Source organism: Pristiophorus japonicus, chromosome 1 (genome assembly GCF_044704955.1).
Source record: "Pristiophorus japonicus isolate sPriJap1 chromosome 1, sPriJap1.hap1, whole genome shotgun sequence".
NCBI lineage: Eukaryota > Metazoa > Chordata > Chondrichthyes > Pristiophoridae > Pristiophorus > Pristiophorus japonicus.
In genome coordinates this window covers 101294993-101313282 of record NC_091977.1, presented here as the reverse complement: position 1 = coordinate 101313282, position 18290 = coordinate 101294993, and the positions used below count along the sequence as shown (strand labels likewise).

The 18290-nt window shown below is 45.1% G+C and overlaps 1 protein-coding gene across 6 annotated transcripts in view; it reads left to right on the top strand.

Moving 5' to 3' along the window:
• Positions 1–18290, top strand: part of ercc6l2 (excision repair cross-complementation group 6-like 2) — a 171352-nt gene that overhangs the window by 125092 nt on the left and 27970 nt on the right. For 3 of the 6 annotated variants that reach the window (XM_070881961.1, XM_070881960.1, XM_070881982.1), the window contains 2 exons: positions 7678–7830; positions 11129–11209. The exons of 1 other annotated variant lie outside the window; for it this stretch is intronic. In XM_070881961.1, coding sequence (XP_070738062.1) covers positions 7678–7830; positions 11129–11209 — 234 coding nt within the window. Of the gene's footprint in view, positions 1–7677; positions 7831–11128; positions 11210–15366; positions 18015–18290 lie in introns of those variants that run through there. 2 more of the 6 variants (XM_070881988.1, XM_070881966.1) reach the window with 2 other exon arrangements.

The window sequence follows — 18290 nt, the reverse complement described above, 5'->3', positions numbered from 1 at the left end:
GTTCAAAAATGTCAAAACTTAATTAATGAAATACATTAGAGATGGCAGGGCATGCGATGTGTTACTGCTGCAACATGTGAGAGCTGGTGGACACCATTGATGTCCACGGCGACCACATCTGCAGTAAGTGTTGGAGGCTCGAGGAACTTCGGCTCCGTATTGATGAGCTGGAGTCCGAGCTACGGACACTGCCATACATCAGGGAGGGGGAGAGTTACCATGACGCTGTGTTCCAGGAGACAGTTGCACTCCTTAGATTAATTCATTCAAATTTGGTCCGTGGTCAGGGACAGGAGGGTGTGACTACGAGTGAAGAAGGTATGGGGACCCAGGAGATATCGATGGAGGAACCTGAGCACTTGCTGTTGACCAACAGGTACAAGGTTCTTACTCCCTGTGTGGACGAGAGCAGGGACTGCAGGGAGGATGAGCAAACTGACCACAGCACCGTACTACAGGGGGCCATTCAAGTGGGGAGAGTAAAAAGAAATGCTGTAGTGGTATGAGATAGTATCATTAGGGGGATAGATACTGTTCTCTGCAGCCGAGAGCATGAGTCCCGAAGACTGTGTTGCCTGCCCGGTGCCAGGGTTAAAGACATCCCCTCTGGGCTGGAGAGGAGAAGATCCAGTTGTTGTGGTCCACGTAGGTACCAATGACATAGATAGAACAAAGAAAGAGGTTCTGCTGAGGGAGTATGAGCAACTAGGAGCTAAATTGGAAAGCAGAGCCACAAAAATAATAATCACTGGGTTACTACCTGAGCCACGAGCAAATTTGCATAGGTTAATAAGATCAGAGAGATGAACGCGTGTCTGAAAGACTGGTGTGGGGGAGAAATGGATTTTGATTCATGGGGCACTGGCACCAGTACTGGGATAAGACAGAGCTACTCCATTCGGACGGGCTCCACTTGAACCATGTTGGGACCAGTTTCCTGGCGAATTGAATAACTGGGGCTGTAGAGAGGGCTTTAAACTAAATGCTCAGGTGAGCAGAAATGTAAAACTTCAAAGAGCAAGGAGAAGGCAATAGAGCAGGGTACCGGTGGGAGAAATGATAACCAGAGTGCGACAGGAAGGGACAGAGTGTATAAAAATAACAGTGTGTCAGAAACTGGGGTCAAAGCAGGGAAAATGGTAAAAAGAAAAAATTAAAAGCTCTTTATCTGAATGCGAGCAGCATTCGTAACAAGATAGATGAGTTGACAGCACAAATAGATATAAATGGATATGATCTGATAGCCATTACAGAGACGTGGTTGCAAGGTGACCAAGGCTGGGAACTAAATATTATGGGGTACGTGACAACTCGGCAGGATAGACAGAAAGGAAAAGGAGGTGGAGTAGCTCTGTTAATAAAGGATGAGATCAGTGCAGTAGTGAGAAATGATATTGGCTCAGAAGCTCAAGATGTAGAATCAGTTTGGATGGAGATAAGAAATAATGGGAAGAAGTCACTGGTGGACGTAGTCTATAGGTCCCCAAACAGTAGCTACACTGATGGACAGAGTATAAATCAAGAAATAATGGAGACTTGTAAGAAAGGTACGGCAATAATCAGGGGTTAATTTAATCTTCATATTGATTGGATAAATCAAATTGGTCAAGGTAGCCTTGAGTAAGAGTTCATAGAGTGTATCCGAGATGGTTTCCTTGAACAGTACATTGCAGAGCCAACATTGGAGCAGGTTATCTTGGATCTGGTGCTGTGTAATGAGACAGGATTAATAAATGATCTCATAGTAAAGGATCCTCAAGGAAAGAGTGACCATAGCATGGTTGAATTTCAAAATTAGTTGGAGGATGAGAAAGTTGGATCTCAAACCAGTGTCCTGATCTTAAATAAAGGCGATTACATAAGTATGAAGGCAGAATTGGCTAAAATGGACTTGGAAAATAGATTAAAGTGTAAGACGATTGATAACAGTGGCAGACATTTAAGGAGACAGTTCATAACTCTCACCAAAATATATTCCAGTGAGAAGGAAAGATTTTAAGACAAGGGAGAACCATCCGTGGTTAACTAAGATCCCACACAAGAGATTGGTGTGCAAAATTAAAGCACATGGTATTGGGGGTAATGTACTGACGTGGATAGAGAACTGGTTGGTAGACAGGAAGCAGAGAGTCGGGATAAACGGGTCCTTTTCAGAATGGCAGGCAGTGACTAGTGGGGTGCCACAGGGCTCAGTGATGGGACCCCAACTATTTACAATATACATTAATGATTTAGATGAAGGAATTGAGTGTAATATCTCCAAGTTTGCAGATGACACTAAACTGGGTGGCGGTGTGAGCTGTGAGGAGGACGCTAAGAGGCTGCAGGGTGACTTGGACAGGTTAGGTGAGTGGGCAAATGCATGGCAGATGCAGTATAATGTGGATAAATGTGAGGTTATCCATTTTGCGGGCAAAAACATGAAGGCAGAATATTATCTGAATGGCGGCAGATTAGGAAAAGGGGAGGTGCAACGAGACCTGGGTGTCATGGTACATGTCATTGAAAGTTGGCATGCAGGTACAGCAGGCGCTGAAGAAGGCAAATGGCATGTTGGCCTTCATAGCTAGGGGTTTTGAGTATAGGAGCAGGGAGATCTTACTGCAGTTGTACAGGGCCTTGGTGAGGCCTCACCTGGAATATTGTGTTCAGTTTTGGTCTCCTAATCTGAGGAAGGATGTTCTTGCTATTGAGGGAGTGCAGCGAAGGTTCACCAGACTGATTCCCAGGATGGCTGGACTGACATATGAGGAGAGACTGGATCGACTGGGCCTTTATTCACTGGAGTTTAGAAGGATGAGAGGGGATCTCATAGAAACATATAAAATTCTGACAGGACTGGACAGGTTAGATGCAGGAATAATGTTCCCGATGTTGGGGAAGTCCAGAACCAAGGGACACAGTCTAAGGATAAGGGGTAAGCCATTTAGGACTGAGATGAGGAGAAACTTCTTCACTCAGAGAGTTGTTAACCTGTGGAATTCCCTACCGCAGAGAGTTGTTGATGCCAATTCGTTGGATATATTCAAGAGGGAGTTAGATGTGGCCCTTACGGCTAAAGGGTTCAAGGACTATGGAGAGAAAGCAGGAAAGGGGTGCTGAGGTGAATGATCAGTCATGATCTGATTGAATGGTGGTGCAGGCTCGAAGGTACGAATGGCCTACTCCTGCACCTATTTTCTCTGTTTCTATGTTTCTAAAGGATGGTATCAAATTGAAAACAATGGAATATAAAGTTGCCATGATTAACAAGAGACCAGAGGATTGGGTAACTTTTAAAAATCAACAAAGGATGACCAAAAATTATAAAGAGAGGGAAGATAGAGTATGAGAGTAAACTAGCAAGAAATATAAAAACAGACAGTAAGAGCTTCTACAGGTACAGCTAAAGTAAACATTGGTCCCTTAGAGGATGAGACTGGGGAATTAATAATGGGGAACAGGGAAATGGCGAAGACTCTGAACAAATATTTTGTATCGGTCTTCACGGTAGAAGACACTAAAAACATCCCAATAATTGATAACCAAAGGGCTATAGGGAGGGAGAAACTTAAAACAATCACTATCACTAAAGAAAAAGTACTTGGTAAAATAATGGGACTAAAGGTCGACAAGTCCCCTGGACCTGATGGCTTGCATCCTAGAATCTTAAAAGAAGTGGCTGCAGAGACAGTGGTTACATCAGTTGTAATCGACCAAAATTTCCTGGATTCTGGAGTGGTCCCAGCGGATTGGAAAACCGCAAATGTAACGTCCCTATTTTTAAAAAAGGAGGCAGACAGAAAGCATGAAAATTATAGCGCAGTTAGCCTAACATCTGTCGTTGGTAAAATGCTGGAATCCATTATTAAAGAAACAGTAGCAGGTATTTGGAAAAGCACAGTCTAGCAGAATCAGCATGGTTTTATGAAAGGGAAATCATGATTCACAAATTTGCTGGAGTTCTTTGAGGATGTAACGAGCAGGGTGGATAAGGGAGAACCAGTGGATGTGGTGTATTTGGATTTCCAGAAGGCATTCGATAAGGTGCCACGTAAAAGGTTACTGCATGAGATAAGAGCTCACGGGGTTGGAGGTAATATATTAGCATGGATAGCAGATTGACTCACAGAAAACAGAGAGTAGGGATAAATGGGTGATTTTCTGGCAAATGGTAACTAGTGGGGTGCCACAGGGATCGATCCTGGGGTCTCAACTATTTACAATCTATATGAATGACTTGGATGAAGGGACTGAGTGTAATGTAGCCAAGTTTGCTGATGATACAAAGATGGGTGGGAAAGCAAGTTGTGAGGAAAAAATCTGCAAAGGGATATAGACAGGCTCAGTGAGTGGGAAAACAATAGGCAGATAAAGTATAATGTAGAAAAGTTTGAGTTTATCCACTTTGGCAGATAAAATAAAAAAGCAAATTATCATTTAAATGGAGAGAAACTACCATATGCTGCAGTACAGAGGGACCTAGGGGTCCTTCAGCACAAAAAGTTAGTATGCAGGTACAGCAAGTAATCAGGAAGGCAAATGGAATATTGACTTTATTGCAAGGGGGCTGGAGTACAAAAGCAGCAAGTCCTGCTACAACTGTACAGTGTATTGGTAAGGCCACACCTAGAGTACTGCGTACAGTTTTGGTCTCCTTATTTAAGGAAGGAGGCAGTTCAGAGAAGGTTCACTAGGTTGATTCCGGAGATGAAGGGGTTGACTTATGAGGAAAGGTTTAGCAGGTTGGACCTATGCTCATTGGAATTCAGAAGAACGAGAGGTGATCTTATTGAAACATATAAGATACTGAGGGGGCTTGACAAGGTAGATGCAGAGAGGATGTTTCCACTCGTGGGGGAATCTAGAACTAGGGGGCATAGTTTAAGAATAAGGGGTCGCCCATTTAGAACTGAGGTGAGGAGGAATTTCTTCTCTGAGGGTTGTAAATCTATGTAATTCTCTGCCCCAGAGAGCTGTGGAGGCTGGGTCATTGAATATATTTAAGGAGGAGATAGACAGATTTTTGAGCGATAAGGGAGTAAAAGGTTATGGGGAGCGGGCAGGGAAGTGGAGCTGAGCCCAAGATCAGATCAGCCATGATCTAATTGAATGGCGGAGCAGGCTCGAGGGGCCTAATTGCCTATTCCTTCTCCTATTTCTTATGTTCTCTCACAAGCATCTATCTGAGGCTAAACCAGAATGTTCACAACCTAGGCGTCATATTTGACCCTGAAATGAGCTTCCGGCCAGATATCCACGGCATAACTCAAACCGCCTATTTCCACCTCCACAACATTGCCTGCCTCTGCCACTGCCCCTGCCTCAGCTCACCTGCTGCTGAAATCTTCGTCCATGCCTTTGTTACCTCTAGACTTGACTGCTCCAAAGCACTCCTGGCTGGCCTCCCACATTCTACCCTTGAGGTCATCCAAAACTCGGCAGCCTGTGTCCTAACTCGCACCAAATCACGATCACCCCTGACTTTTTACATTGATTTACATTGGCTCCCAGTTAAGCAGCGCCTTGATTTCAAAATTCTCATCCTTGTTTACAAATCGCTCCATGGCCTCGCCCCTCCCTACCTCTGTAAACTCTTGCAGCCTCACAACCCCTCGAGATGTCTGCGCTCCTCAAATTCTGCTCTCTTAAGCATCCCTGATTATAACTGCTCAACCATCGGTGGCCGTGCCCTCAGCTGCCGAGGCTCTAAGCTCTGGAACTCCTCCCGTAAACCTCTCCGCTTCTCTAGCTCTTTTTCCTCCTTTAAGACGCTCCTTAAAACATACCTCCTTTGGTCATCTGCCGTAATTTCTTCTTATGTGGCTCGGCATCAAATTTATTTGTTTTGTGTTATAACAGTGCAGTGAAGCGCCTTGTGACATTTTACTATGTTAAAGGCGCTATATAAATGAAAGTTGTTGTTGTTGGATATTATGGGGCCGAAATTCACCCCCGCTGGAAACGAATCGCACCTACCGTTTTTCTTGTGCGTCGGCAGCCCATCTTGTGAAATTCAGCTCCTTGTCGTTTTTTCGAGTAGGGCGGAATTCGGTCAGAATGGGTGTGGAAGTGGGGGCAGGAGTGAAGTGTCCGCCATAAGAGGGGCGGAAGTGGGGATTAGCAGAGTGTCCGCCACTGTCAGTCATCAGCGCCGGGCTGGTGACATCATCGCGCTGGCGCGTCAGCACATCTCTCCCCTTCAGTTAAAGGGAAGTGGGGATGCCAGGCTCCCTGTTGGCGGTCCGGCCGAACCCGAGGACATAACTGTCAGGCCGACCTGGCAGTCGGTATAACAAAAAAAATAAGATGGCGACCTCAGCAGTGCGCCCTCCCCTTTAATGAAGGCCGTACCGCCAGTTTACACACAGTGCGGACACAGTTCACCGACAGAAAAAACTGTCAGGGACACCGAGCGGCGGCTGGAAGATTTTCTAAGGTGAAATTTGCTTGCGGGATGGGACATTGGCGGTGCACGCTTTGTTGACGCACTTTGGAGGGTTCGGCAGCAGTGGGGCGGAAGTGGGAACCACCGGAAAAACCACCGGGGAGAATTTCGCGAGCGGCAGCTATTCGACTACAAATCGGCGGCTATTCAACACTGCCGCGTGGCTGCCGCGTTCCGGCGGTAACAGGCCTTATCGGGAGGCTGAATTTCGGCCCCTATGTTTTTTGTCCCGTCAACAGCTATGGTATAAATAGTTTTACTTTATTCAAAAGTGATTGACAAAATAAAACTTATAACATGAATTTAACTTGATAATTATTGTATTGTACAGTTAATGTTATTGCTTCTGTTAATTTGTGAAAGGACAACATAACCCCAGTGTGATGCTGCACTTACAGCACTGCTGCTAATGGCAACCCTGTACTCAGTAACAGTGCTCTAGCTAACAAGTTGGCACTGTTGCCTTTGAAAACTCCAGGACCCACTTAGAGATGCACTGCTCCTAGAGGCAGAGGCTGTCAGCTTTTCTGCCTTTCCACAGGTTGAGTGACTTGGGATAGATACCCTGAGTTGGGATAGATACCCTGAATAAGTGGAAAGGGTAAAAGCAGCCAAGGCTCTGGTGATTCCTGCTAGGAGTGGATGAGCATGTGTGAATGGTGAGTGAGGACAGGGTGATGACCCAGACTCAAACAGCCATTATCTAGGCTCACCTATAAAGAAAAGCCACTTAGCCAAGGTGCTGGTGCCTGTAGATCTGCATCCCAACATGAGTCCAGGCATTAAGGAAGGAATTACAAAGTATTTTGGTGGAGGGAATAGAAAGAAAAACAAAATCTGAATTTGTGTGCACGTGAGGGTCAAGAATCCTGACATTGTGAATAGCTCCTATATCTGAACCATCAAATTTCACCAAGCTCATCAAGTATTGAAAATGTATGTTCTGTTAAATTGTCAGACAAGTTTGTACAGAAGCTATATTAACATACGAATAATATTCAGGTTCAAAGCATGTTGAGATTTTTATGTTCTGAATTAAACGAAAAATGTCCCATCTACTAAATGGATCCAAGCAGAGTAGCATTTAACCACAATGGCAAAATCTACTCGTTCAAGTCTGACAAATTCAGTACCACTCGGAATTGCTGCTTGCATCAATTTAAAACTGTATGTACTTTGTGAAAGCCACCAAATGATACGTATTGCTGGATCTGATGTTTGTGAAATATCTATTTTTTCAATTGTATTAGCAACTGCACTGTGCCGTTGTTGGAAGTGAAAACGCAAAGCGCTATTTCAATGCAGTGCAAGGATCAAAGGAGCACTCTGGGGAGCTGTTTGGAGTCCACAATCTTTTTGGCCTTCGGACAGGTGGATCCTGCTTGACTCGGGATATAATTCAGGTGAGGAAAGCTGCAGCAAACCCTCAGAATGTGGTTCGAAGCTTTTAGCTTTTGGACTGAAATATGCCTCATTTTATGTTTTTTTTCCCAATCATTTTCTCTCTGTCTCACACTTTCTCTTACATCCTTTCTCCTTCTCTGCCCATCCCCCCCCCCCCCCCCCCCCCCACCCTGTTCATTTTATACTGCAGTGCAAATTATGGTGAACTCACATATTCCAAACTCACACAGCTGGTACTGGTTTTCCACAGAGTTCTGGGTTCCACGTTATTCATAATGTTGTTACAACATGATTAAATGAAAGTACACCTACATAGCATTTCAGGCTTTTAATCATAATAGATGGCTGTTTTTAATTAACAAAAATATATATTGTGTGACCATTTATTTGGAGATGTTTCTAGAAATGATCAAAAACTTTCAGTTTGTGATTCAAATCCTGGCAATTTATATCTCTCAATGAAATCTCCCACCTGGATTCTCTGCTGCCAGCCTTGCACTGTGGCGGTGTACATTTTGCAGCTGACAATGGACAACGGCTAAGATTTCAGCTATTCTTTAACCAATTTATTTTATTCTCCTGCTGCAATTTAGATTCTCTTTAGTCTTTGTGCCGATTGTTGTAAGTAATTTTTCTTATCCCCAGAGCCATTGCTGATACCAACGGGTTTCCCAGTGGGAATTCTCCTGTTTGAAGTGTTTGGAAGAATAAGAGGACCAATGAAGGGATGTCAGGCTGCACAAGAGGTTCTCTGGGCCTACTTGCGAGTACAGTACCCACACAGAGGAGAACATGCCACACTCTGACAGATGATTAATGCTTGCAGGGGCTCCCCTTCCCAAAGGAAGCTGGGACAGCACACCCAATGGCACCAGTACAAAATGTAAACTCCTGACTAACCATACCAACCAGTGCACCCTGATTGGCCGCACCAAGGTATCACGAACCATATTTGCAGGCACTGGCACTTACCTGGCAAACTGCCTTCACGGGATCCAGATCAACAGAGGGGGCAGCTGCAAGGCAGTGCTCCTCCTGGGCCCAAGAGAAAACTCCAGCCCATTGCGAACCCGTGCGAGGAGCCTCCCCCACTCCCCCACCCGGCCCCAACTTGCCAGTGGTCTCCGTGTGGGAGCCAGTCGATTTCCAATGCTGCACCGAGGTGCCCGTTTGGTGCCCGCAGTTCGCCGGTGGCATTTAAATGAGGCCCAAACCTTGAAGTGGTTCGGGCCTCCTAACACTGGTTTTGGGTGGGTAGCCCACCCGAACTGTGACTTTGCATCTGTCACGGGCAGAAGTCAAAGATCGCCGCCGTTGTTGTGACAGAGTAGAAAGTACTCGGTATCCGGCTGTGCTGTATTTAATCTGGAAGTGCCAGCACTGGCAATCCTCAACCTTGAGCACAAACACAAGTTCTTCAGAGAAAGTGCCAATTGGGGGCTAAATAGTTTGACCTCACTGGGAAAGAAGATAAAATTATCAAATGCATTACTTCAAACCTGCCTTGGACATCTTCCAGTGGCCACTTAAAGAGCGCTTGGCAGAAGCCCAAAGCTAGGTCACTTGTGTGTTTTGTGCCAAGAGGAATGGTTTGGGAGAAGAATCTAAAGGTGCTGATGGTGCAATTGACATAAAGAGAATTATTATAAATTCACCAGATCGAGAGGTATTGTTTCCTTAAAAGACAAAACATCATTTTAGTAGAAGCTGGTCTTGCGTGCAGTTAAAATCGGCTGCATGACTTACCCACCGATGTCCTGCACCAGTCCCGCTGTCTGGAATTTTAACATGCTCTTTGGAGCAGGCGTCAAGGACACCTGCCTGAAGTCAGCGAGGTCCTTCTTTAAATATACAGATCGGAGTCCAATGACATCATCGAGTGCTGACTGCAATTTGAACTGCTGGCGTGGGCGGGCAGTCTGTTATGGCTTTCCCGCCAGGTAAAGACAGTGGAGAAACAGATCAGGGGCGAGAAGAGGCCCAAACAGGTAAGTTTTTGTGTAGATGCAGGAATGCTCCTCCATGCCCATCAAGGTAAGTTTAAGTCTCCCTTGCCCCCGGGCTTCCCCACCTTTTCAAACATAAGACCGTCTTGTAAACCCCTCCCCACAACTCACCCGTGTGCCAGTGACCATTTCTTCAGTGCCAGCCGGTGATTTAATGCTGCCCGAAATTCCGCTCCTGTCTACCAGCATGTAAATGAAGCCCCGGAGTTAATAATAACTCAGGGCTCACAATGCTGAGGTGAGGGGAAGTGGTGCTAACCTTGTCCCAGCCCGTTCGTGTTAAAATCGGTAGAATTCAGTACAAACAGCAAGCAGCAGATGATGCCTTTTTATCTCGGTTATATTTGTGAGGACTACATCAACTTTTATGCACTACAAGAAGAAATGCTTTGTTTGCATCTAATTGCTAAATGGCCAGCTTTTTTTTATCCTTGACTTTCCTTATGCTTTTGTATTTCTTGGATTTTTACTTTTGTGATGTTCTGTCTTGGAAAAACATTGTTTTTAATTCTGCGTGTGTTGACGTGATTTTAGGTGTCAGCTGTGGCTCAGTGGGTAGCACTCTCACCTTTGAGTCAGAAGGTCTTGAGCACATAATCTAGGCTCACACTCTAGTGTAGTATTGAGGGAGTGCTGCATTGTCGAAGGTGCCGAATTTCGGTTAAGACATTAAACCAAGGCCCCATCTGCTCAGTCAGATAGACATCAAAGATCCCATGGCAGCTTTTGAAGACGAGCAGGGGAGTTCTCCCTGTGTGCTGGCCAACATTTATCCCTCAACCATCACCTGCAAAACAGATTATCTGTCATTTATCACATGGCTGTTTGAGGGACCTTGCTGTGTGTAAATTAGCTGCTACGTTTCCTACACTGCCCATTAAAAGTACTTCATTGGCCGTGTAGCACTTTAGGACATCCTGAGGTTGTGAAAAGTGTTATATAAATGCAAGCTCTTTTTTTAAAATACTGCAGAATATTTAATAGCAACAAAGGACATTCTGTTCTCCAAGGATAAAATGGGAGCAGCACATGGTGTAAATGTCAAGGAAGTCACATCCTGAACCTACCTACTGGGTTCTCTCAGTTCATTTCATGCTAGAAAGTAAAATATTTAGAGCCCCGATTTAAAAAAAAAATCAAGTGGAATAGATTGACATTTCTGGGGCTTCTAGTTTAGAGTCCCTTTTTATCATAGCATTACAAAAATTGACAAATACTGTTAATAATAACTAAGAGCTCTTCTGTTTTTAATGTAACTAAAGCATGTGATTGCTTGCATGTTTTGTTGCAGAGGGAGGGCCAAGTGGAAGCAGGAGTGATGACAGCTGCTACACAGCTGGGAGAAGAACCTCCAGCGACAAGGCTGGAAACAGTGAGTTTTCCATCATCTCCTGTAGGCATGAAATACTACTCCTGGAAACCATGGAGAGCACAGGGAGCATTAATGACCCCCAGTGACTCCTTACCACTCTGATACGCTGCTACTTCCCAATGCTGTCCCCAGCTTAATAGCTCACTTTCCCATAGATTAGCACTGTTCAAATTCTGGGTGGGAGGCTCATCTGGAAACCGAGATATCTTTTGATTACATAACCCTTTAAAACATTCTTTTCCCATGACGAATACTGGAGTGTGCAGTGTACTCTGATGTATTTGTACAATTCAGGCACATCCAAATATCTCAACGCGGCTGAATCAAGCTGATCGGTTAACAGCTGTCATTAGTGCAGGCGTGGATGAGTAGATTGTTCAAAATTTTATTTACGTGCAAATAATTAAAATATTGCAGAAAATTTTGAACCGTTCAATCTGTTACTGGTTTAAAAAAAATAGCTTTAAATATACCCCAGCTGCAAAGAAGCAATATTTGAGAACATAAAGTAGGAATAAAAAAAGCTCATGCAATGCAGCTCCTCTGATTATTTAGGTCCACATTCAGGACCTGCTCAGGCCACTTTCACTTCCCTCTGCCCAAATCTTCCTTAAATACTGCTGACGGGAGAATCTGGCAATTTTTTTGTTTTAGTTATTCAACCCAGTCTCCGGATTGTTCCGGTGTAAGATTTATCCATACTGATGGTTAAAGTCAATAGTCAGTTAACTTCCTGGTTTGAACAAGTGTCTGAGCAGTTCAAACATCAGCTATTATGATAAATAACTGCACCATGTTTCCAAAAAAATCAATGGAAGCAAACTGATACACCTACAGAATTGTGGAGTTTATAGCTTCCCAACATTTGGATAACACCTCATAATTAATCCATGCCTAATGAAATAAAGCTCTTACTGACCCTACAATAATCTATATCTCGTGCTCCCTCATTGTAAATATCGCCTGTACAAAAAAATGAGATTTAGATGAAGGATCTTCAGTGAATATTCAGTTTAAAAATCAGCAGTCTGACAACTCTAGAGATGAGAGCATAGCGCTCTAGCGCTCCTGTCAATAGTGCTCCGAGAGCATGCAGAAATCAAGCGCAGACAGCGGAAAGAGCATGTGGCAAATCTGTCCCACCCTCCCTTATCCTCAACGACTATCTGTCCCACCTGTGACGGGGACTGTGGCTTTCATATTGGACTGTTCAGCCACCTAAGGACTCATTTTAAGAGTGGAAGCAAGTCTTCCTCAATTCCGAGGGACTTCCTATGATGATGATGACGTCCTGTCTACAGCGCTCCTGTCCACAGCGCTGATTGCAGTGCGGGCAGGCACAGCAGGAGGGGCGAAGGAGCGGCAAGAGTTTGTAGATGGAAGTGACTGGCACCCAGGAGAGGCGTGAGTCTGGGGCCCAGAAGAGGCGAGGGTCCATGGGCAACACACTGCTATATGTGTGCGCACTAGGTCCATGCAGCAGAGCTGGTCTCCAGTCGTCTTGATTAATCCTTGCCACTGGACCAAGACCTGGCTCTGTCAAGCCCGTGTGGTGGCTGGTGTGCAATGGCCACCACACGTTAAAAATATCTAAGCACAGGCATCTTCCACCCTCCAAGAAGTAGTTCAAGACCTGGAATATTAGGTCCTTCATTGAAACATCTATGAACTCATTCCTTTTTGGCGTGGAAGCAAATCATCCTCGCTTTGAGGGACTGCCTATGACATGACATGTCCGCAGCGCTCCTGTCCACAGCGCTCCTTTATTTACCGCTCATATCACACCAGTTCATATCGCTCCTGTCGATAGCGACAATGTTCACATCCAGCTGCACTCAGATGTGTTTTAACAATTCTCGGGCAAGCTGGTAGATGGAATGGGTGTTGTGGTAAAAATAGGGAAAGCATTGGCAGTCGCACACCATCATACCTGCAGTGTGTTAAAGGAGTGGAATTCAAGTCAGTGGTGAGACAAAGGCCCGGAATTTTCACCTTTGCGCCGGGTTGGGTGTGTGTGGACAGCGGGTCAAAAATGCGATGTTCGGAGCAATGCGCTGCTCAGAGCAACTTTCACTTAATGGCCCCAATTGAAAGAGTCACGCGTGTTTCCCGGGCCTGTTAAATGGTGCGGGTCTGATAACACCATCGATGATTCACTTCCAACACCCATATTTAAAGCAGCCTTGCTCTGAACTCACTTGTAGGTTTCCGGAGGAGGGTGTGAAAGAAAGGCCACAGTACAGCTAAAACTTTTAAAACATGGATAGTCAAAGACAGAGGGCTGCATCCCAGTTCTCTGATTCTCCATTGCATGCTGTTGTTGAGGCTGTCAAAACACGCAGGGAGGTCCTCTTCCCTGCTGACAGGCAAAGGAGAACTCCACCAGCAACAAAAGGAGCCTGGCTGGATATTGCTGAGGAGGTCAGCAGCAGGGATGTGGTGAGGAGGACCTGGATACAGTGCAGGAAGCACTTCAATGATCTCATGAGGTCAGGAAAGGTGAGTACAAAGCCTACTCCCTGCACATCATTCCTCACACCAACATACCTTGAACGTCCACCCATCCCTCTCTCTATGTACATACTCACGTTTTCATCTAACTAACCCCTCTTCACACTCACTCTCACCCTAATGCAATCATAGCAAGTAACACCACAGAAGGAGGCCATTTGGCATTGGCACCTCAATTCCTTATAGTCACCCTCTACAGATGTAACTCATCCATGACTTACACTCATTCCATCACTCGCACTCAAATTTTTCTTCTTTTCTTGCAGGAGAAGAGAGCTCACAACAACAGGGAGAGGGTGAGAACCGGAGGTGGCCCTCTAGTAATTGCACATCTTGCAGCAGCAGAGGAGGCGGCTGTGGCAATTTCGGGACTTCGAGAGACGCTGGAGGTGGGAGATGGAGAGAGGGGCACATCCCAGCAACCTGGTGACAGAATCACATCTCATAAAATCACATGGCATGACTGATGTAAGCAGTGAGTGAAATGTTATCATGTGCATAATGGTAACATTACCCATTCTTATCATAGCACTTCTAATTCATCTCTTTACTCTCCCACAGGTCTATCAACTGCCTTCCCACTGTCCTGCCAGAGGAGGAAGATGACTCCTCAGAGGAACCTTCAGCCTCTGAAAGTGCAGCATCAGACCCAAGCGCAGCCCGCACCAGCACAGATACACACACCTCGGTGGGTCCTTTGCGCCATAGAGTAGAGTTGTCGCCTGTTGTCTCACGATTCACAAGTGAGCAAGAGCAGATGGTGTTGACAGGAACAGCAGTGGAAACTCATCACCGGAGGGCGCAGAATGCTCCAAACTCTGCTGAGCTGCATGCAGATACTGAGCCTTGGGGGCCATCGAGAAAGAGGGTGAACCTGGAGGGGCAGCAACAATTGCATGAAGTTCTGGCACCTTTGCAGCTGCAATGTCTGCAAATGTTCAGAGAATGGAGGAATCCATCTCCAACATGAGCACCACCGTGTTGCAGGCAATGACGATGATGTGCTCTTCCATGGAAAAGATGGCCACTTTCATGGAGCAGCTAAAGCGCCATTCGCATGAGCACATGCTAGCTGTGGACAACAGATGGCAGGTGCTCATAGATCTCCTCTCGAGGAATGTAAACATTAACTTGAGCTTTCATTGCGCCTCTGCTGTGCAGCAAGGTGCTCACCAGCTGCACAGCAGAGGCGCAATGAAGGCTCAAGTTAGCAGGGAAGTGCAGGTGGTCCATGAGCGGGATGGTGGTGAGAGGGGACATGGAAGTGGGGGCTCCTCTCAAAGTGCTCCCACTTCTCCTCCATTGCCCTCCCCCTAAGTCAGAGCCTCAGGTGGCTCTCGGATCGCGATGGCCGAGTCTGTCCCTGCAAAGTCGCAGGAGGAGCAGACTTTGGCAGGGCCATCACAGGCTCCAAAACCTAGAGGACATCCGCCAAAAGTGTCTATGCAGTCGTAGCAGGGAAGTGAGCAGCCTGCAACTATCTCTGCTGAAGCCACAGGGGTTGCACCTTGTAGAAGCACTCGCAAAAGAAAAATGACACAAAATAGATGCACAAGGGTAAGCATATGAGTATATAAAAAATGTAAGTGCTAAGTTTCAGTTGTTTTGATTGCACGCATTAATGATTTTCTTTGCACCATTTTTAGGTCCTGTCCAGTTCTGCCTCAAAATTTAGAAGTGGCTTTGTCATGTGGAGTGCCAAGATCCCGCAAATGTCTGCTGCAGATCCCTGGAAGGAGCCTGAGGCAAAGAAGTTGAAGGCGGTGGTGACTTTGACAGCTACTGGCGAGGAGTGTCCACCAGAACCTCTGGGAAGCAGGTCTTGTTCCAGCAAGCTGCAAATGCCTGAGCCACCTGAAGCACTGCAGCTCAATCATGTTGAGGAAGCTTACCCTCTGCCTGTATACACTGTGTTGGGGGTATCGCCTCTGGCAGGTTGCAGCCCTCTTGTGGAGCATTAGGTCATTGCGGAGAAGGCTGCTGTTGTTAGTGCTGGTGTGGCAGGTGTTGTTGGTAATGGGGCTCATCTTGGTCCAATTCTGAGGACCAAGTTGAGACAGTATAAGCAGCACCCATGCAGATCAAGTAGTGATCAGAGGGCCAATCCCTCAATGTTGTGATAGTGATTAGTAATGTGGTGAGAGTGGCTTTTGAGCTTGCAGAAATGACCTGCAAACTTCAGAAACCTAAATCTGTGCGCAAAATGGAATTGGCAACAGCCTTTCCCTTCGGTAACTAATGAGGTGTAAGGTGTGTCTATTTATCTGTTAATTAATGCCCTTGCACAATGGCCACTGAACTTCTGCTTCCCCTTCACAGGCCAGGTTCCTGAGCTGTGTGGATCTCGTGCGCATACCGTTAAATTTAGAAGCTGCAGTTAAAAACCTGTTAAGGGTCTGATAACAAACATTTAATTAGTTTAATTTGGTCGCCCACCTTTCCCGATCGGGTCCGTGGCGTGCTGGCAAACGCGCCTGAGTTAAAGGCACGAGGAGGCAGGAAGACGCCGAATTCCTGACGCGCTGCCAATTTTTGCAATTTTTAAAGCTGACCCGCACGCACGGCAAGGCGGAAATTCCACCCAAAGCTGCAGATTTATATAGAACTGGCTAAATTAGCTGATGTTGCCAGCTTGGGAGTCTTCAACACCACTGGTACTAACTTTCTCACTGCCATTCTTTCATTTTGGGCATCCTAATTTAAAATGGAGCAGTTCTGGGGTTTTCACACCACACAAATCCCATCACCTGTCATTCAGTTGTAAGGTAGCATTGATGCTCCAAAATATGAATTAAATTACTATAAATTATTACATAGAATAATGTAGAATATGTAGCATAGAAACAAGCCTTTCGGCCCAACAAGTCTGTGTTGGTGTTTATACTGAACACAAGTCTCCTCCCATTCGATCTACCTGCCTCATCTCAACCTTTCAGCATATCTTTCTATTCCCTTTTCTCTCATTTACTTTTCTAATTTGCTTTTGAAAGCATGCAAGCTATTTGCCTCAACCACTTCCTGTGGTAGCGAGTTCCACATTCTAACCACTCTCTGAGTAAAGTCATTTCTTCTTATTTCCCTATTGGATTCATTAGCAGCTATCTTGTATTTATGGCCCCTAGTTTTGGATTTTCCCACAAGTGGAAACATTCTCTCCACATATACCCTGACATACCCATTCATAATTTTAAAGACTTCAAACAGGTTCTAAATCTCGTTTCGAAAGAAGAAAAGCCCCTACCCGTTTAATCTTTCCTGTTAGCTGTAATCTCTCAGTTCTAGTGCCATCCTTGTAAATGATTTTTGCACTTTCTCCAGTGCTTCTATGTCCTTATTATAGTATGGAGACCAGAACTGTGCATACCAGTTTAACATAAATTTACTACCTTTGAATTCTATACCTCTAAAATAAATCCCAGTACTTTGTTAGTATTTTTAATTACTTTACAATGCTGCTTTTAATGATTTGTTCGCCTGTAGCCCTAAATCCCTTCACCTTTCTACCCCATTCAGTTTCTTATTTTCTAAGGTGTGGGTGATGTTTCTATTTATTTCTACCAAAGTGTATTACCTCACATTTATCTGTGTTAAAGTTCATTTGGCACTTCATTGCCCAGTCTGTAAGTTTTCTTGTGTTTTCTGTATTATGTAAATACATTCACAGGCTGACATTGCTGGGTTTCTGCAGCATTCCAAGGAAGGATCCATCAATAAGTAATTTTTAAAGATTGTGCTGCCCTGCATTTAAATGGCAAGCAGATTCTCTTCACTGCCTTTCTATTTTCTTGACCCTGGTATGTTCCTGTTCAGCTTTTGAAATCAGCCTCTTCAAACTTCGGCTCACGATTGTGGTTCACTCATGCTCAGTCACTTTCTCTTCTGTAAAACAGAACATAACAAGTACAGTCACTGTGCCAGAACTGATATAATACTTCATATGAGATGCTGTGGTTGACATTGTATTATGATGTAATCTTCCACAGAGAGGTGCGTGTTTGGAATGCACTGTGCATGGTGTGCTTGATTGCAGGTCTGCCGCCTTGCTTTTTTCCACAACGAGTTTCTGATCTTGACTATGCTTCCTGAGAACATTGCTAAACAAAGGCTAGTGCTTACCACAGGGAGGAGAAGTCAGCTTGCACCATTTGGAGGAGCCAATCTTAAAATAGCGTGATCTGGGGCTGAAATTGAATTGGTGTGGAGCTCTTTGAAGTTTGTGTATCTCATTTAATTTTATTGGAGTGTACTACTGCCTGGTCGTTCGAATCCAGGTGCTGCTTTTTGACTTTGAATGTTTCTGAAAACGATGGAATCTGTTTTGAGTCTGAAGGATTACACAGAAACATAGAAACATAGAAAATAGGTGCAGGAGTAGGCCAATCGGCCCTGCGAGCCTGCATCACCATTCAATAAGATCATGGCTGATCATTCCCTCAGTACCCCTTTCCTACTTTCGCTCCATACCCCTTGATCCCATTAGCCGTAAGGGCCATATCTAGCTCCCTTTTGAATATCCAATGAACTGGCATCAACAACTCTCTGCGGCAGGGAATTCCACAGGTTAACAACT